The 19845-nt window shown below is 30.1% G+C and overlaps 10 protein-coding genes across 10 annotated transcripts; 4 read left to right on the top strand and 6 right to left on the bottom strand.

Moving 5' to 3' along the window:
- Positions 1-112: 112 nt before the first annotated feature.
- On the bottom strand, positions 113-937 carry FG379_002251 (uncharacterized protein; the record flags this gene model as incomplete). The annotated part of the gene is made up of 1 exon (XM_067328120.1): positions 113-937. One exon carries the CDS (start codon positions 935-937, stop codon positions 113-115), a length of 825 nt encoding a protein of 274 aa, XP_067183659.1.
- A 2404-nt stretch (positions 938-3341) lies between these two features.
- On the bottom strand, positions 3342-4499 carry FG379_002250 (articulin family; the record flags this gene model as incomplete). Its single annotated transcript, XM_067328119.1, has 1 exon — positions 3342-4499. One exon carries the CDS (start codon positions 4497-4499, stop codon positions 3342-3344), a length of 1158 nt encoding a protein of 385 aa, XP_067183658.1.
- A 1596-nt stretch (positions 4500-6095) lies between these two features.
- On the top strand, positions 6096-6581 carry FG379_002249 (mitochondrial import inner membrane translocase subunit tim17; the record flags this gene model as incomplete). Its single annotated transcript, XM_067328118.1, has 1 exon — positions 6096-6581. The coding sequence occupies one exon, from the start codon at positions 6096-6098 to the stop codon at positions 6579-6581; it is 486 nt and encodes a 161-aa protein (XP_067183657.1).
- Positions 6582-7452: 871 nt separating this feature from the next.
- FG379_002248 (ORF 73) lies at positions 7453-8529 on the top strand (the record flags this gene model as incomplete). The annotated part of the gene is made up of 1 exon (XM_067328117.1): positions 7453-8529. The coding sequence occupies one exon, from the start codon at positions 7453-7455 to the stop codon at positions 8527-8529; it is 1077 nt and encodes a 358-aa protein (XP_067183656.1).
- A 205-nt stretch (positions 8530-8734) lies between these two features.
- Positions 8735-9250, bottom strand: FG379_002247 (20k cyclophilin; the record flags this gene model as incomplete). Its single annotated transcript, XM_067328116.1, has 1 exon — positions 8735-9250. One exon carries the CDS (start codon positions 9248-9250, stop codon positions 8735-8737), a length of 516 nt encoding a protein of 171 aa, XP_067183655.1.
- A 532-nt stretch (positions 9251-9782) lies between these two features.
- Positions 9783-11915, bottom strand: FG379_002246 (uncharacterized protein; the record flags this gene model as incomplete). Its single annotated transcript, XM_067328115.1, has 1 exon — positions 9783-11915. The coding sequence occupies one exon, from the start codon at positions 11913-11915 to the stop codon at positions 9783-9785; it is 2133 nt and encodes a 710-aa protein (XP_067183654.1).
- An 867-nt stretch (positions 11916-12782) lies between these two features.
- Positions 12783-13411, bottom strand: FG379_002245 (uncharacterized protein; the record flags this gene model as incomplete). The annotated part of the gene is made up of 2 exons (XM_067328114.1): positions 12783-13079; positions 13205-13411. 2 exons carry the CDS (start codon positions 13409-13411, stop codon positions 12783-12785), a joined length of 504 nt encoding a protein of 167 aa, XP_067183653.1.
- Positions 13412-15001: 1590 nt separating this feature from the next.
- FG379_002244 (uncharacterized protein) lies at positions 15002-15343 on the top strand (the record flags this gene model as incomplete). The annotated part of the gene is made up of 1 exon (XM_067328113.1): positions 15002-15343. One exon carries the CDS (start codon positions 15002-15004, stop codon positions 15341-15343), a length of 342 nt encoding a protein of 113 aa, XP_067183652.1.
- A 262-nt stretch (positions 15344-15605) lies between these two features.
- FG379_002243 (Kre35p-like) lies at positions 15606-17522 on the bottom strand (the record flags this gene model as incomplete). The annotated part of the gene is made up of 1 exon (XM_067328112.1): positions 15606-17522. The coding sequence occupies one exon, from the start codon at positions 17520-17522 to the stop codon at positions 15606-15608; it is 1917 nt and encodes a 638-aa protein (XP_067183651.1).
- A 778-nt stretch (positions 17523-18300) lies between these two features.
- Positions 18301-19314, top strand: FG379_002242 (replication A2 2; the record flags this gene model as incomplete). The annotated part of the gene is made up of 1 exon (XM_067328111.1): positions 18301-19314. The coding sequence occupies one exon, from the start codon at positions 18301-18303 to the stop codon at positions 19312-19314; it is 1014 nt and encodes a 337-aa protein (XP_067183650.1).
- Between the last annotated feature and the right edge of the window lie 531 nt (positions 19315-19845).

Here is a 19845-nt window from a genome sequence, read left to right as displayed (position 1 = left end):
CCACTATGCTTTCTTCTATTTTTGTAGTAACTTCGCTCTAAATTCTTTCTCTTTCTCAGTGGTATATTGTTCGCAAAATAACATCTATAAGTAAGTCAAATTTATTACCATTTCACTTGATATGACCTATACTAGGATTTGGAAGTCTTTCAAAATAATTAACTGGGACAGTATATTGTTCAAAATCAATGTTAGGCAACTCATCCAGACAAAATATTTCACAGTAGTCTAGATTTAAATTTGAGGATCTGTCAAATTTTTGGCTTCCATAATTTAAGTAATTTGTATTTTTTTTACTATTTTGGAGATAAATACCATTATTTATTCTTTCAAATGAGGAACAAGTTCCTTTTTGTGATTCGAGACTACAACATAAAGGACTCTCTCTTTTGTCAAACAACGTTTCAAATGATCCGAAATTAATTGGCGTGAATGAATTGTAGTTATTCCAACCACATTCGTGTATTTCATAGTTTTCAATAGTTTTCTCCAAATCACCCACAGGAGATGAATATGAATACAACTGCCTGGGCTCTGCCAGAGAATGTACACATTGGTTTATTAGCTCCTGATTTGAATAGTATGTAATAGGATATTCTGGTATAAAGTTTGACTCTAAATAACTGTTACTCATATTTTCTCCCATATTTAAAGCTGATTTAAATGGCATTTTCCTATTTTTATGTATGTTTGAAAATTCACTAAATATTTCATTCCTATATATACGATAGTTGCTGCTATTACCATGTTTATTTCGATTGTCATGATTGAAATTTGCTTTATTGTTGTGATTGTTATATCTCACATGAGTATTCATATTACTATTATTGTACTGACGTAATACCATATTGTAATTATTACTTGCCACACTAACGTTATTACTATTTATAAGGTCCAAATCCCTGTTTGACTTTTCTTTTATTGTATTTAAATTCATTTTAGTTAGGAATTAATGTGAGTATTGGTTTATTATTTTTACTTGTTCTAAAAAGAAATGATTTAAACAATAAAAAATAGTCTTCTGATTTCCAATTTTTAAATGGCCTTTAGACATATACAGTGTTCTCACAAGTTAACAGTAAATTAGTTTAGAAATCAAATTTAGCTATAGAAATGATACCCAATTTATTACACTCCTTCAACCCAACCTAGATATAGTATTCTAACGATTATTATGTAAAATTCACGGTTTTATAGGAAAGCAATTAACACAAGCATTCAATGCTGTTTTTTATAAATTAATTACTTATTTTAACTTCTGCCACTTTACTGTTTGTGGTTCTATGTTGACATTTTACTTGTATTAAACAGATATAATGGTACTAAAACTCAGTTTTTTATTTAAATAGGACAATTAACCAATAAATGTGTTTTAAAACTATATATTTGATTTAAAGCTAAATTAGTGTTAAACAAATTCAACTTTTATCTTTTTTTGATTTTATATTCCATATTCAAATCTTTAAATTATTCGCACTTTTCATACACTACATTTTTTCTGTACGCCAATTCCTTCTATATTTAATAATGTATTTGTTCTATTTATTGACCTTCAATCTTGTATAATAACTTTTTTACATTTTAACCATTAAATTAATCAAATTTTACCTCATTTATTGTATTTGTATTTAATACCTATTTAATAATTCTAATAATAGGTACCAAAAACTACTTATATCAGGCGGGCACACCGGACGTATTTTGTTTTAACTACTATTACTATTGAAGAATGGGCGGCAATTTGGCTAGACATATATAGACATAATGTATATGTTTTTATATCCATTTGTAAATATTTAACTAGTAGGAGATAAATGTAAATATCTCTCTTAAAGTAGTGCAAGTTTGAAGTTGATAGTTAGAACAACTGTTAAAGTAGTAGGAGAAAATGTTTAGATGGGAATCGCACGAGAGATAGGCGGATGACCTTAAGTTGACTCTAGAGAGAGTACTAGAGGTCAGATTAAAAAGGTGGATCTTTTTTTACCGAAGCATTTTTTCCTTTTAAAAAAACAACATTACGAAAACATCATTTAAGACTATTTGCAAAAGAAAATTTGACACACAAAACCACATATTGTTCCATATTTCTCTTTCAGATTTGTGTTAATTTACTAATCAAAAATTGTCATGATATGACAAATATTTCCTTAGAGGCCGTCTCCAATTGTCATTCTTGTTGTTCAAACATAGCTTCGTAGTAACTTGTTTATTTTTCATATCAAATAAGCAAAAGTTATTTGATATGTCTGACCAGACTCATAGTGATTTTCTTTGTATTTATATTTTATCTTGGTTTATATTTGATTATGTGGGGCACGATTTATGCATTTTTTGTTTGTAAAAATAAATTTACTATAAGGTGTACGGAGCATTCGAATCAAACACTATGAAAGTTTTTGTGTTTGTTTCGTAAACGAGCCGACTTTGAGTTTATACTGAACAAATATACGTTCACATAAGGCATTAACTTAATGCATACCTTCTAGTTTGATATTTTCATTTAATCATACTCAACGGGATTGCTATGTTTAAAAGGCAATAATTAACCACAATTTTCATCCATGTATACATTTAGACAAAATTTAACGTTTTCTGGAAAATATTGTAATCAAATCAGAATTTTTGATGTGCCATAAGACACTGTGATTTACCAAATTAATATTTTGTTTCATATCAAATACATTGTAAAAACTAATTCTACCTGGTAAATTTCACTTCTTATACATTAATTTTACTGTTATTTTGACTCTTTTATCGTTTCAATACTTGGAACTGTGACATTTGTTATTACCAAGTGATTATCATTACAGTTGTGAATCCTGAGATATAACAATATAGAAAAAAAGAACTTGTATTGAACAAAAGGAATGTGGCTGAAATAACGTTATAAAATAAAAAATACCACTCCATTTTTATTGTGATAAATTTGTTTATACAACAAGCTGAATTTAATATACAATGTTGAGTGTACATAAATTAGTGCATATACTTTAGTTAAATACAAGTATGTATATATATAGTGATTGAATGTATAATACAATGTAAGCTGTAAATTTCAATAATTAGTCTCTAAGTAGGTTTCAAATATTCAATATAGAGATTACAGTATCCAGTGTTATTTGTATAATCTTAACTAGAATCAAAGTACGTTTAATTAGTCAAAAATGATTTAAGATAAAAAAAATCGAGTATATAATTTAAATATAAAGTTAATAAACAATTGAGGTAGAGTTCAATAGAGAAATAACAAATAAAAACCCAAATAAAACACTAAATTCCTATTTTATTGACATAATATTTTTTTCTATTATTTATTCTCCTCCCAGTTGTAATAGTATTTATTGTTGTCGGGGAGGATAATGATAAGGATACTGTTGACGAGGATTACTTGGGTAGTTAACTTGATTTAAATTCATTCCAGTAATCAGATTTTGTTGTTGAGGCGGATTAAACGGTATGGGTGTCTTTCCTGGAATGTGAGCAGCATTACCAGCATTTAACATATGATTTGTCATATTAACACCTTGAGGTAATGGAAAAGCTGCATATGAATTTGCCAATGGTATCATTTGAGGAATCGAACCTGGTTGATTTTTAGGTAACATGTGATATGGTGGGATAGCAGGATGTGATGGAAGACCATCAGAAGCAATTTCATTAGGATCGTTAGGCGCATACATTGGTTGTGGCATAGATAGTAAAGGTGCACTTGTAGGAGCTGTTCCAGGAATCATAAATGGCTGTTGTGACTGGGGTGGAATAGGAGGAACTGATTGATTTAAAATATTTTCATCATACATCATACCTGGATGGAATGGTACTTCAACAAGTTTTTCAACATATCTTGGAACAACAAATGGTACCTCGACATCTTTATAATATGGTACTTGACGATATACTTTCTGTGGAACTTCTAACAAGCGTTCTTCAATTACAGGGCGTGATAATTCAACAGTTCTTTCTACGATATATGGTTTTGGAACAGGAACTATTCTTGGTGGGTATGCTATTGGAACTTCAACAGGAACTTCAACAAATTTAACACCTTGTGGTACTTCAATAACTTTCTCTTCAACAGTTGCTGTATATCTTGGTATTTCAACCTCTCTAACAACATCTTTCGGAATTGGTATAATTTTTTCCACAACTACCTTTTGCGGAACTTCAACAAACTTGTGTTCATATTGAATTTGTGGAACCTCTATTATTCTTTCCTGTACTTCTCTTCTAGCAACTATAACCTCTCTTTCCTCCAATACTGGTGCAGCCACGAATTTTTCTGGTATTTGGTTTCTAACATTATCTGGTAATGGTATTGGACCTAAACTTGTCATTACATATGGCTGACCTGCCTTGACTAATTCCTCAGCTTTTTTGGAAAGCGTTGCCTTAATTGATGCCATTGTCCTTACATCTGGCTCGTTTGAGAATTGTGGAGGAAGATTATAAGACTGTTGTGATGAATTTACATCCTCTGATCCTGGTACATCTGCCATTTTTGCCTTATTTTATTTACCAAATCAAATAAACAGTAAATTAAACCTAAAACCTTTCAATACTTTATTACATTCAAATATATATGTATATAGTTGTTGCAGTATTAATACTAAATTATATAGCTATATTTAAGCTTATTGTTGTGTATTAATGTCAAATAATAATTTATTATTTATTCTTATTCAGATTATATAAATATTCAATTTTAATTTAATCTTTTTTCATTCAGTTCTTTATTTTTTTTCACACGAACTCTTAGGCTCTCGATATATGAATGAAAAAAGAAAAGAAGAAAAAAGGAATATATAAACTATATTTATGCTAGTTCCAACACCTTTCTCTTTTCCTTCCTTAATTATTTTTTCTCAATTTGTATTTTATTATTAACATATGCATAGATACATATACTAATTTTTTAAGTATTATTCATAAAAAAATACCTGAATATATTCAATATATATAAGTATATATTTTAATATATATTTATATATACATAAATGGTCCCACAAATTTCTTGTTTTGCGCACATGTACTCATAACGTCACGTCTACCCATGATCTAACAATGCGGCGCCTTGACGGCGCCATATGCATGTAATAATTTTAATGTATGGAATAAGTGTCAGTAAGTGAATGTTGGAAAAACAGCGAAATGAGGCGGGAGAGGGGAAGGTTGTAGGACATTGCTATTTATACTTGTGACTACAAAAAGGCTGCGCCGGGCCCGATGCAGGGCACCCAAACACGGGCGCGGCGCGAACTTCAAGGACCGACCCGGATTTGAACCAGGGACCAGACGATCTGCAGTCGCCTGCTCTACCACTGAGCTATCGATCCAGACCAGCAGGGTGGCGTTTTGAATAATTAATATTACTACAGTAGATGATCGGTGCTTGATAAAATTTATTTACCCCTCTTGGATGTTCGGCTGTATGTTTTACACAGTATTTGATTAAAGTAGCTGGTTTATATAACGGAGAGCGGTTTTGAGGTATAAAAGATTACAGTGTTTATTCCTTTTTCATTTGGGGAACAGTTAAGATAGTTGGTGTTATTTTGACCATCTGTGGATAAATACTGTGATGCCTGGAATGAATAGTTAATTTAATGTTAGTGTTTGCCAGACGGGATCTACATATGTTATATTTATTGATTTGAAAGAGAAAAAAAGCATATATTTTATATTCTAGAAATAAGTGAGTTTATATACACTTCGATTTGCAAAGGGCTGAAATTTAAGTGAGAAAAAGAGAATTTTTGTGTAACAACTATTGTGGTATTTTTATCACAAAAACAACTCGGTTCCTGGTTTAGTGGGAATAGTAATAAACCCGGGAAATTAACAGGTGCGTATGAATCGGCTTGTTAGTAAAACAAAATAGAATTTTTAATATTTATTTTGATATTGTAGAGTAGTGGGTGTTGTTCATATATATCTGAACAAATACACGTACGCAATTTATATACAGTAAAAATATTAACAGAAGTGGTTTCAAATAGCCATATTTTGTCTCTAAAGATTATATTTAAAGAAAAATATAAACATATCAATTTATGTAGTTTGTTTAGATTTACTAATATTGATAAACAATTAAAATGAGTGGTGACATCATAAAGGAGCCATTCCCAGATAGAGTTATAGAAGATATGGGTGGTGCTTTTGCAATGGGTTCTATAGGTGGCTTCGTTACGAATTTTTTCAAGGGCATGAAGTACTCAAGTAACAAATTAGAATCAATATCAAGTGGTTTATTGTTTGCCAGAAGATCAGCAGCTTCATTAGGCACCAGTTTTGCAATATGGGGGGGAGTATTTTCGTCATTTGACTGTTTATTATCTAAAATGAGAGGAAAAGAAGATCATTGGAATGCTATTCTGTCGGGAGCAGCCACAGGAGGTGTACTATCTATAAGAAATGGATTTAAAACATCGCTTAAAAGTGCAATGGCAGGAGGGTTTTTACTAACTGTCATAGAAATAGTCTCTATTGGAATGAATAGGAGAACAGTTCAAACTCCAAGACAACAATTTGAAGATTATCAAAAAATTTTACAAATGAATAGAATAAATAACATAAAATAGTGAAATATTGAAAATTGCAGCAAATAGGTCATTACACATACATGCACATGCATGCACATGCAACATGACAAAATACAACATTGTGGAAAAAGATTAACAATGGATGTGTGTGACTTGAAATATATAATATAAATCAAAACACAACTTTAATATCGCATCTGTTTTCTCAGAGCGTTGTTTTACTCTAATTTAAAGCCTACTATTGTTATAATAACCATTTTCTTTATACTTCAAATAATTTCCATCTAACTTCCTATTCTCATGTAATTTCTAGCCATTTCCAGTAAACAGTGTTTTGTATTTTCTCACGTTATGTTGAGTACTCTACTTTTGCTTGTGTCGGCTCTTGAATTTACACCTTATTTACCAATGGAACTATTTGAAAAAGGCGGGTTACTTGTGGATCATAAATAAATATTTACAAATAATAATAAAAAAGTGTTTGTAATAGGAAACACCCAAAAATATAAGTAAATAGAGGAAAAATAGTTAAAGAGGAAAAAAGGTGATCGGGTTATCTCCCTTTTTTGTCATTTTTTCCCAAATTAATATCAAGATAAGGAACATGCAAATTTGAGGTGTATTGCAAGTAAGAAAAATCATCTTAATATAAAGGCACATAAAACAAAGTCGATAGAATACAATTGCTTTTTTTACAACAAAGGATACACTTACGTTATATTGCTTTGAACAAAAAATAACAAATTTCTGGATCTATTTATGTACTTGTGAAAGTTAAAAGAATAAACAAGAACTAAACAAAATACAATAAAAAGTGAGAGTATTTTTTTAAGTGAACGTATAAACTAAAATAGAACAGCAAAATTGTTAGTTTTATCAACATAATTAAGAAAGAACAAAAGTAAGATAGATGAGTGAATCAAACGTGATGTATCACCCTTTTCAGGGTTATATAGAGTCGGGAATAGCAGAAATAGAGAAATCAACGAGAAAAATAGTTGAGATGGAGACAAGAAAGTTTGAAGCTTATATAGATGTACTGAAAGATCAAATGGTTAGTTTGAGTGTGTTGGAAGAAAGAAATGAGTCTTTACAGAGTGAGATAGCATGTATAACTGAAAAATTGAGTTTGAGGGAGCTAGAAATGGAATCTAAGGAGAAGAGGATATTCGAATTGGAAAAGGAAGCATGCAATTCATCCAAAGATAAAAAGAATTACGAAAAGGAACTATCAAAATTAGTTAAAGAGAAGCAAAATTTAATTAAAGAGTTATCAGAAATGCATTCAAAGTTGCAGGTAATTAATATCAAAAATAATCAAATCGAGGATGATGTAGACGTTGTAACAAGTAAAGGCAAAAAAAGAACCTCACAAAATAACAATGTTTGCGTTGTTGAGGATGTGAGTAACGAAAATGCACCATTTAAGAAGAGCAGGCTAAGACGTCTTCAGAATGAGGATATTCAACAAGTAGAGCCAAAGAAAAGTATAACCAAGGAATCAAATAATCAAAAAACCGAGGGTGTTATAAGTAAAAAGGGCAATAAAAATAATACAGGAAAAATGGAAACTAATCCATTAAAGAGCGTTTTAGAGAAGACAAATCTGGGTAAAATAAAACCACCAACGCTTAAAGGAAGAGTTGTAAAGGCAGCAGAGGCAGCAAATCCAAGTTTGTTAGTTTCAAACTACTCATTAGAGCTTAAGTCAATGTGTGATAGCGAGAAAGTTTCGAGTTTCAGAAAGTCAAAATCAAATAAAAAAACTGATTCGGAGAAAAGTTGTAATGAAAAGAAACAAAAATCTATTAAAAAAACAAGTAAATTAGCAAGGATTGCAAAAACACCTCATTATAGTGAGAATGTACTTAACTCAATGAAGGTTTCAGAATTAAAGGATATTTGCAGTGAAATTAACTTGGAAATAAATCCGAAATCAAAAAAACTCGACATAATTAAGGCAATACTGTCTTTTCAAGGCGAGTAGTCTCAAATCGGTCCTTTATAGATAATAGCGATCATCTTTGTGGTATACGAACATTGCAATAATGTACAAATGCATATTATTGTAATGCGAACATACGGCTATTTACACATACATTCCACCAAGTCAAACAAATATATGAGAATAAAGGGGTGAAACGGAGAATCAAATAAATTCTTAAGCTGAACAAAAGGAAAAATTCTAAAACTTAGAGAGCTCCTGATGCGGTGATGCAAACAGTTTTTGTTGGTTTACCATTTTGGGAGCCACATTTTTCGATGTTTTTAACTACATCCTCACCCTCCAAGACCTTGCCAAAAACAACGTGTTTTCCGTCTAACCAAGGACATGGCACTGTTGTGATGAAAAACTGCGATCCGTTAGTGTTTGGACCTGCATTTGCCATGGAAAGCAAGAATGGAGCATTATGTTGAAAGATAAAGTTCTCATCCCTGAATTTTTGTCCGTAAATAGACTCACCACCGGTACCATCACCACGCGTGAAATCACCACCCTGTATCATGAACTGTGGGATAATACGGTGGAAGAATGAACCAGTGTAGCATAAAGGCTTGCCGGACTGTCCCATTCCCTTCTCACCCGTGCACAGTGCCCTGAAATTCTCGGCAGTTTGTGGAACTTTGTCTGCAAACAACTCCATTGTAATACGGCCGACAGGTGCCTGGTTGATAGATATATCAAAGTATACAACTGGATTTGGCATTTTGTTTTTCTATATCAATTCAAACTTAGCAAAAGCACTGAATATTCAGTTAAGTAACGAAGAAATTATCAAAGTGACGAGTTTGGCTGACGTCTATATTTCAACAAGTGACAGTCAAGACAAATACGCTATAAATTAAAATAGTGTTAATAGCATAAATATGGAAGGGGGAGACTATGACGTTAAAATAAAAGTGATACTATATATATAATTTATTTATTTGTTATTCCGTCTACTCGTAATCATTAATAGCAGATAAATATTATTTTATAGTTATAATTATAATAACTTTTTTAAAAAATATTTGAGATGTATTACTGAGACATTTTGTCTTGGATGGTTTTAGTATGTAACATAATCAGTATTTATTGTACCCCTCACCAGGTGGCCCCCCATAACTGTTTTGGAATGGTGTATGGGGAAATTAGTGGCGGTAAAAAAAAAGTAATAGGCAAAACCCTGTTTGTAAATGTACTCGCTCCCACTTTGACTTTGAGTTTTTTCTGGGTATAAGGATATGATTTGGACGGAATTATATATTAAATTGCAATTCATTGCCCATGTCTTCGTTTAGGTCGACACTACTGTCCTCATGTAACTGAATATGGTTGCATTGTTGCTTCTCTGCAGTATTGCTTGAAGAAATGCCACTGTTTGATCTTTTTTTGCACTCAATATTGCCGTAATCGTCTGTATCATCACAACTCTGGTTTTCATTTAGTGTATTATTTCCTGTACTGTCAATGTCTTCTGAGCTATTATCAATATTTGTATTGTGATTGGGAAATTCAAAGTCATTTATTTCGATACTTTCTACTATGACGGGACCATGAATAGCAGTATTAATACTTGGTCCAGAATTAACATCCGTCTCTAGTGAGTGATTATGTGAATGATTGTTTGGTTGCAAGGTAGCAGCGGAATCGCTTGTATAAAGACCGTAACTACTCGTTCCTTTTCGAGAATGAAGTATATTTTTAACAGGGCTACTAATAAGTACTTGTTGCATTATTTTAACCAAGTTATTCGATTCGTCGTAGTATTTGTCATCGGTTTCTGAAATAAATGATGTTAGTTCAATCAATTTGGAGGAAATAGTAACCCATTTATATATGATATCAGAGCATAAATTAATATGATTGGATGTAATTATGTTTTGGTACTTGTTATTTATATTCTCAAGTAGTTTAAGTTGAAAATATGAGTCCCAATTTGGATTATAACAATTATCTGGAAAATAGTTTCCTATTTTTTTAACTTTATCTCTAATATTATTAGCAAAGGAAAGACAGCAAGAATTTTCATGCTTTGCCTTACTGTTATGAAATTTAAGTTTAATAATAATTGGTTTGTTATTATCTTTAGAAACTTTGATAAGCTCATTTTGAAAATAGAAATTAAGGTTAGATCTTTCATGCAATAAGTCGTAGCCGATAATAATGATAATACATTCACTGTATTCCAATTTGCTTATTTTTTCAGTTATTTCATTCGGAACTGTTCCCTTATTTCCAAATATAAGTTTACCAGTATTATCAAATATATGTGTTATAGTAGACAGGTAAAACCATAATACGACATTTCCACAAAGTGAAGAATCAGATAGTATCTCATCTGAAAAAGAGGAAGATGATGATGTTTTTTGACTTTTTTTCGAAAATATATTGTGTGTTATATTAGATATTGCACTTATAATACCAACATTACTGTAATTATCTGGATTTGAATCATTACAATTTCCAGTATAATATTCACCATTATTTTCAATAATTAAAAGTATCGAGTCAAATAATATTATATTTGTATTATTAAATACAAAATTGATATTTATAAACGGTTTTTCGAATTTCCAATTTGATGTTTCCCTTGTTATTCCTCTTGTGTTTAGAGGTATAGGTACCAAGGATTTAGCGATATTTTTGCTGTTTTGAGATATAAGTCTACTTATTGAATGAATGCTGCCATTGCCTTTATTAATGTTATTGTTCGACTTTAATATTAAATGACTATCAATTATTTCGCTGTATAATTCGTCTGTAAATTTTATATTTGACTCTAATATGGGATATATAAGGGAATTGCTGCAGCGATAGTTAAAAGAAATTGGACTTCTATAACTTCCTATGTATAGATCACTAGCACCCACTGTTGATATTTTTTTATTGTATAGTATTAAAAAACTTCGTATATTACCTACTATGTCCAATAGTGTTTTACTTGGTGACCATTCACTATTGTTTAGTATTTCAACCGTAAAACTTCTTCCGTCACTTAAACTTGGAAAACAACATGTTGTTGGAAATATTATGTCTGGAAAACCAAACGGGAAATCTTTATACAGTATAATCTCTACTGGAACTGTATTAGTATTAAATGAGTCCAAATTATCTATCGTCAACGATATTTCTATTAATATATAGTTCTTGCTTGTTTTACTATATATTGTCACATTATTTACATGAAAGTGTAACTTTTCGTCATTATCAAGGCCAATACCAGTTTCACTTTCGCCACAGTTACTTAGTTTGCATTGATTTGACTTCAATCTTTCTATTTCATTTTTTATCCTGTTTTTATGTATTTCAACTATATTACTCATTTTTGTGTTCTTTTCATTTGTTTTTGAAAATTTGTTGCCCAGAACTTGATGTAGACCGTTAATCATATTTGATTCGGTTTAATTTGGCATTCCTTGTATATTTCTATTTATAGTGAGAGTAAAGAGTGTGACATTGAGTGAAAAAAGAAATACTCCTATTTACCTTTCATCACCTTTATTTCATCTAACATTATTCTTTTTAAATTGATAACATATTTGCTTGTTGCCCGTCTAATATAATATAGTTGCTCAATTATTTAAATACTGGAACAAAAAATAAGCAAATTATTCACTTATATATACACACTTTATTTTATATATTTAATACATTTAAGTAAATTACTGCTTCATGCAGTATTTTTTCCTGTAATTTATTATTTTAACTTGACTATGTTCCCCACAAATACAACTTTTATTCCTTAAATTATCAGTAAAATACCTATATTTACTCGATATGTTCCAAGAACTCTTGTATTTATTTCTTTATCTTTCTTCCTCACCCCTCCTAATCTACTTTACATCTTAACAGTCGTATTAGCAAACTTTGTCTCCTCAATTTATTTCTTTATATACATTTCTATTTTGCATGAATTGCTAAATAAGATCAGGCGCCAAATCCTTTAATAGTTCTTTTTGAGACAAGCAAACTAATTTCAAGATTAATTAGGGAGCCGTGAGAACAGTCAGATAAATCTAAAAAGGAGAAAAATGAGGAGGGAAAAAAAAGAAAATAAAAGTTTAAATTTGCGTTTGATTTTCGTTCAGCTTTAGAACTGTACTTATTTTGTTTAAACATCAACTAATTTACAATTACTGAACTTTACATGTGCGGATATGTGGTTATTTGACTGTATGACAAAAGTGTGTGCTTGCAATTTTATATCATATGTATTATGGTTTTGGAGAGTACTATTTGGAGGCCAGAAAAAAGGTTTAATGTGAGCTACTATTAAGTGCATCTTTTATAATGCATAGTTTCTGGTTTAGTGTTGCAATTTGATTCTCAAGTTTCGATATGTGTCCTTGAGTTTGATCTTTATCCATGTTTTCTTGGATTTTATTGACAGTTTGTTCAAGCTCAAGCCTTCTTATTTCCTTTTGGTAGTTTTCTATGACTGAATTTTTTTCATTTAGTTTTTCACTTTTTTGAATGATTTCTTTGCTTAATTCCTTAAGTTGGTTTAACAATAATTTGTTTTCACTCATTAATCTTGTCATTTTTGGATTATCCTAAAATTAGTCAACAAAAAGAAAAATAAAGTGAACAAATGGTCACGTTAGTATTAAAATAGTTAATATATTTACATGCATGTTTTTATTTGCATGTGAATATTTAAATATATAGATAAGCTTACGTCAGAAATATGGTCGGCAATTCTATCTTTGTAATTTATATACAGAAGTCCTTTAATCTCGTCGAGCATTTCTTTTTGTAGTGTTTGGAATTTCCTGTTTACATCCTCAACTTCTAAATTCAGATTTTGTTTAATAAATATCCTAATTCTCTCCATTTGTTTGTTCCAAACATTTATTATTGGCATATGTATAGTTGACTCTTCCATGTTCAAATATTAAACAAAAATCATTCAAGGTATTTGCAGTATTTTTGGTGCCAAAAAGATGATATTATGTTACAATTTCAATTAACATAAACTAAATCAAAGTCTTAAGAGTAAAATTAGTTAATTAAGAAAAAAAGATTAAGTTGAAAAGCAAATATGTGCACAGATGAATACATGTTTAAATCAATGGGAAAAGGAATCAAAATACAATCCGTATCCAACATTAAATTATCTACTCACTCGAATAAATCTAAGTTAAAGATATGGGCATTCTCATTTTTCTCGGATTGCCACAACTAAAAAATATGGAAGTTATCTATTAAAAACGACCCTATGAAATGCGAAAAAAAGAAACAATAGTGACATTACCCCTTATTTATGTAATTTTCTTCTATCATCCACATTGTTTTTTTCTACACCCACAACGCAACTCTACAAGAATATTTTCACATAGTAATTTTTGACTAACAAATATTATCTACTTGCTTAGTTCTAATTATAGCAAAAATACCTGCTTTCTAATATTGCTCAAATTTACAGACAGTAAAAATCATAAAATTTTATTCAAATTATGCATTGAAATGATATTTTGATGCATGCAATTAATACACGTAATTAAACCGGCACTATGGCTTCATATTCCCAAATTACATGTGTATATAGAAATTTAGTTTGACCGAACTAAAGTGTACATTTCGTGTGAGTTACCATTTTCAAAATTGTAATAAATTTTTTTCATACCGAGAAAAGAAGAAGGTGGAGTGATAAATAATAAAAGGAATAAAATGGGATACTCCGTTTACATTGTAAAACACAAGTAAGAAGCAAACATACATGTATTGCATTTATAAAGTAAAAATATTAGGAAGAAATCACAAATAAATATAAAAAAAATTGGCGGATTGAGAATATTAACATCCCTCTATTTTGCCAGTAAACAAGTATTTTTTTTCTTTTTTTTCCCTGTAATAATATATATAGTCTGTAACATTATTCATCTATGCACTATTTTAATTAGTTCACATCCTCGTAATATTAAAAAAAAGTACCGCCTTGATGTTGGCGCGCAAGCAATAGTTAAAACACAAAACCCGGAGTGTAAGCAATAATTATAATAAGAGGTTTATTAGTGGTCTTTAATGGTATAAATAAACGTGAATAGGTGAGAAAGATAGAATAAAGTAATAGTAAAAATTAAGAAAAGAGGTAATAAAAGGCAACAAATTTCACTCTTTTACTGGAACTTGAGGTTGTTTAACGTTTAAATCTTTTTAATTCGCAAGTGTATAGTTCAGTTTAAATATAAGAAAAAAGGGAGATTCACAGAGTACTATTAAATTGCCTTAATATTAAATTAAGCTGTTAAATACAGTTTTTTTGGTAAATAAAGGGGACAAACATTGACACACGTCAATACTTGCATATATCTATATACTATTTAATTGAATTGCAATATATATAAGTTATTAATTAATTAACTGGATAATTAAAAATAAAAGAATAAGGAAATAACAAAAATTACTAGTTGGTGATTAATTTCCACTTGAAAAATTTAAATTATAATTATCATTGTTTTGAAACAAAATAAATATGGATGACTCTTTAATATTGCGAATTTTAGATATATATGCAAAGATAATTATTATAATTTCCCCATTTGGGGCAATATTCTTTATATTACTTGGAATTCTCATGCTGAGATCTACATTAATTATAGAGGGAATTAATGTTGGAACGGACAGTTATTCTGATTCTACATTGGCATCTTTAATAGCAGGAGCAGCTTTTGTTTTTTTCCTTGTTACTGCTCTCGCCTATAAGTCATATAGGAACAAATGTGCTGCTAAAAAAGCAGCTAAACGTCAAATTAAAAATAGTCAAATAGACAATAACAATAGTAATATAGGCATTACTATACAAAATTCTGCATAGTAATATTAATTTAAATAAATAAATTACAGTTTGATTTTACTTTTTGATTTTTTAGTACTAACAATATTTCATATAAACACATGTTGTTAATAATGCTGTTTCTATAATTGTATAGCTAGTAATTGTGTTGTTGGCAATAAAGAATATCGACATATTGCATAATAGACATTAACTAGAGTATTGATGGGTTTGTTTTTTAAATAATATTGACATGGAGATATGAACACAAAAACGAATAAATGGATAATATTCGAATAATAATTTAAGAAATTAATATGTTTTTACCCCTTAAAATCCTTTTTTGATCCATTCTTATTTGTCTTTTTGTTTTTCTCCTTTCTTTTACACTGTTGTTATTTGAATTAAAAGTTATATTATCATCTGTTTTAAATGTTAATATATCAATGTCAGATTCTAAATCGGACATTGATAACTCTTGTTCCTTAGTAGAAAAGTTGTTATTGTCAATATGATTGTTGTAATTTTTATGTGGAGGATAATGACAATATAGCAATTTACCTGACCAGTAATCCCTTAAAATCATTCTTCCAGCTTTACTCCAGTCTGGTATTGCACCTTTTCCTTGTTGGTATAAGTGTCTTGTTTCGCATAATTTACTTAAAAATGCCTTTGAATCAAATAATTTTGGATATTTAGAATTAACGTTTTCGAAATAAATCTTATACAACTGTTCTTGTATCCTTTCTCCAATAACTTGTATTGTACTTAAAAAATTTCCTTTATAATGATCTATTGGAATAACGCCATTTATCAATAAGTGCTCTTTTGTACTTGTAAATGAAGGCATAACCAAACCAGGACAATCACATAATATTATATATTCATCATCATTGTTTTTATGTGGAATTACCAATTTCAATGTTTGTATATGCTTAGTTTTTCCTGGTGTTCTACTTACAGATGATTTCTGTGTACCAAAAAGAGCATTCACAACAGATGATTTTCCTACATTTGGAAAGCCAACCATACCTATTGTGATTTCACCTGGATTCAAGGGATCGATTAAAATTCTGTTTCTGTTTTTGTTCATACAAATACCCCTCTCGGTTTGATGATCGTTATTCAATTCGCCTATATTATGCTCAATTTTATCATAAATATCATCATGTTTTCGTTCTTGATACTCGTCTAATTCTTTTTTTAATTCCTCATCAGATTCTTCTTCTAAAGCAGTATCCTCCTCAGATGTTTGCTTATCGTCTATAAAATCATTATTCTCGGTCTTGTATTGAATGTATCTCTCACAACTTTTCTCGTAAACAACTTTTGCCAAGTCTCGTAATATAAATAATAACTGTTTTGTACTTAAAATATCGCAACAACTAGAAGGTTCAATTTCGTCATCGTATTCCAAATGTGAATCTTCTTCCCTTTTGTTTATTTCATTTAATGCAGAAAAGAAGTAAACATCTATATTTGGTACATTGTTCTTGAAGTAGTCATGCCACTCTTTTCTAAGTTCAAAGCTTAACAAGTCTGCCTTATTAAATAATAATACAATTCTTTTTAATGGATCTATCTCATTTATGTATTTTTCCAAATCAATATTTCTAAAAAAAAGAGGATCCCTGCCATCAACAATCTCAACAATTACATGACTTCTTTCTATTGTTCTCCACAATTGTCTCCAGTATTCTAAATTCTTCTCAAATGGAGTTACAAATAATCCTGTAGATTCTTCTTTCTCTGCTATAGATTTTCTCCAATTTAAAAATGATTCTTTTTCAATGTTGTCCACATTTCTTACACTATACATCTTATTCAAATCGCAATTAGGTCCAACAAATAATATTGGCCGTCTGGGTATTGGTAAGTTTATTATATCAACACTATTTTTATTTACATCATCTCTTCTAAGTATTAGATGGTTGTGATTTATATCGCTAATATTACTTGTTGATATTACCTTTATCACCTTCTCGTCTTCAAAATTCTCCTGTGCTCTTAGTGAAGTACACAAATATTCGTCCAAATTTGACATTTCCACAATGCTTTTATTGTTCATCTCATTGTAGTTATCACATACTACATTCAGTAAGTGCTCTTTGTCAGTAACCAACTCGTCCTCATATTTCTTACCGAAAGTATTCCATATTGCTTTTCCCAATTGACTCTGATTTATTCCCTTCTTCCTTGTAAATCTTTTGCCTCCACCCATTTCTTGTCAATATTATATAAAAATTGCAACGGTGTTTAACGGTGTACAATTTGAACCTTGTTCTCAGTCTTTATCGAGAAACACAACTTGTTAGGAAAATATATCTACATATATTCCGAACAAAACACCTTTCAGTTATAATTATTTTATTTTTGCTCTTCCCAGTCAAAATGACATTCTATTTTTAAGCTCTACTTGGTATGTGCCGCCAAAACTATCCTGTTTTTGGCTACACATGCCGTAGATTATACCCCACTATGTTTTTGGTTTGTAATTATTTTAGTTAGGTAGATAAAGCGAGGTAGGGTAGGAGAGAGAGAAATAAATGGAAGAGAGGAGTTATGATTAACAAATGGAGTAGATATTGAATACGTATACGTATAACGTGTTTACTTTGGTAAAACTGATTTTCATTTTGTAATGCCTTGAAACAGAGTGTGTTACTGATTGGTTTAACAGATGTGTTATTTTATACATGCATTTAAAAAACGTGGCTTAAGAAAACATGAAAATACGAAATTGAGTATAAAAGATAAAAAAGCACATTTGAATGAAATTTTTTTATAGTAAATACAGACTTGAAGGTGCGGTATTTATTATAAATTTGTATGTACCTTTTATTTAAACAGGAAAAAAACCCCTCTTTAATAAAGTAACTATATGAAGGCACAGCAAGTATTAATGCAAAAGATAAAAAATTGAGATATACAAATTTTATTTTTGTATAATTGGATGCATTTGGAAATATATAGTTAATCTAGCCTGTATCTCAGTAGGGATGAATTTCGATGGAATGAGTAAAGGTTTTGGTGGTTTTGGGATGGATGATATGAATGAGGGAGGCGGATTTCTGATAGAAGGAAATGATTTGAGCATGCAAAATAACTTTGATAAGAAACAGAACGTAAATAACGATCAAAAATTGGCACCTCTGAAGGTAGGAATGATATTAAGATCATATAGTGAATTTATAACATTAAGTAGATTTCAGTTATTTGATAAAAGTATTAATCTATTTAAATTAGTTGGATTTGTAAGGCATGTTGAACATGAGGATTATCCACAAAGGCTTCGTTTTTATTTAGACGATGGATCTGGATTGATACTAATAGATTGGTTAGTGGACAATACGGGAACAAGGTATAAACAAGAACTTATAAATTCAATACAAGAAGGTTGTTTTGTCAAAATCTTTGGAGAATTAACTTTAATGGTCTCAGAACCTTCTGTAAGAGCCTTTGTTGTTAGGCCTTTGGTATGTACTGATGAAATATCAATGCATGACATAGATGTAGCAACTTTTATTGTTAGTAATTTATACAATAAAAACAATAACGATAAACTTCCAATAAACAATTCGGTCTCTATGAACTCTGGTGAAGTAATAAAAGACTCTAATCAAAGTATTGTTTCTTCAATGTTTAATTTAAGTGGACAATTTGGTAATGGAAACAATAATAGTGACAATAATAATAGTTTTAATAATAATGAGCAGAATGTTCCAGCGAATAATCAAAGGACAATTAAAGTGGTTTCTGCGATATCGTCAAACAAACCAACAATCACTGGAACTGGCAATCCTTTAAAACTAAGGGAAGCAATTTGTTCAATACTTGAACAAGCCTCTACACAGGGAAATCCTGAAATGAATATAGACAATATTATTGATTCTTTATTAACGAGGGACATTCATGTTAGTCAAGAGGACATAAGAAATCAGCTCAGGTTTTTAGTTAGTGAAGCGAGAGTGTTCCAAACTAATCCACACACATGGAGAGCCACTGGATACTAAATATGCATTCCTTTCGTGTTCAATTTATATGGTAGAGAAGATGCCTTCTACCTTTTTTTTACATAAAGGTAAAGAGGGTAGTGATGATTCTCTCTGGCCACATTGCATATATACATGTATGCCATGTATAATATGAATATGTATTTTTATTATTATTACTATCAATTATTTTCATTCAATTTTGTGTTAGACACTGAATTTCAACCGTTCGAGGCATATGACACCATATAGGCATTTACTAAAGAAAAAAAGATAGTGTTCACTTTAAAGTGTCACATATAGTTATAGGAATATGTTTTAAAGTCACTTTAAATTAATGTCTTTATTTTCATTCTCTTTCTGCGTTTTTCTAGCTATCTTGCCTTGTTTCGTAACATTGTCAGAACCAAGCAAGTCGGAACTTGGCGCCAGTACATGCTATTTTTATAAAGGTATTAACACAAGAATGAGGTAAATTGGTGCCTGTTATAAACAATAAAACATCAAGGTGGAAATATATCATAGAAACTGCATGTATTTACCTGGTTACGT

The sequence above is a fragment of the Cryptosporidium bovis genome (genome assembly GCF_009768925.1).
Source record: "Cryptosporidium bovis isolate 45015 chromosome Unknown contig_3, whole genome shotgun sequence".
In the NCBI taxonomy this organism is placed as follows: domain Eukaryota; phylum Apicomplexa; class Conoidasida; order Eucoccidiorida; family Cryptosporidiidae; genus Cryptosporidium; species Cryptosporidium bovis.
The sequence above is the reverse complement of the archived record's forward strand: the minus strand, read 5'-3'. Positions and strand labels throughout refer to the sequence as shown.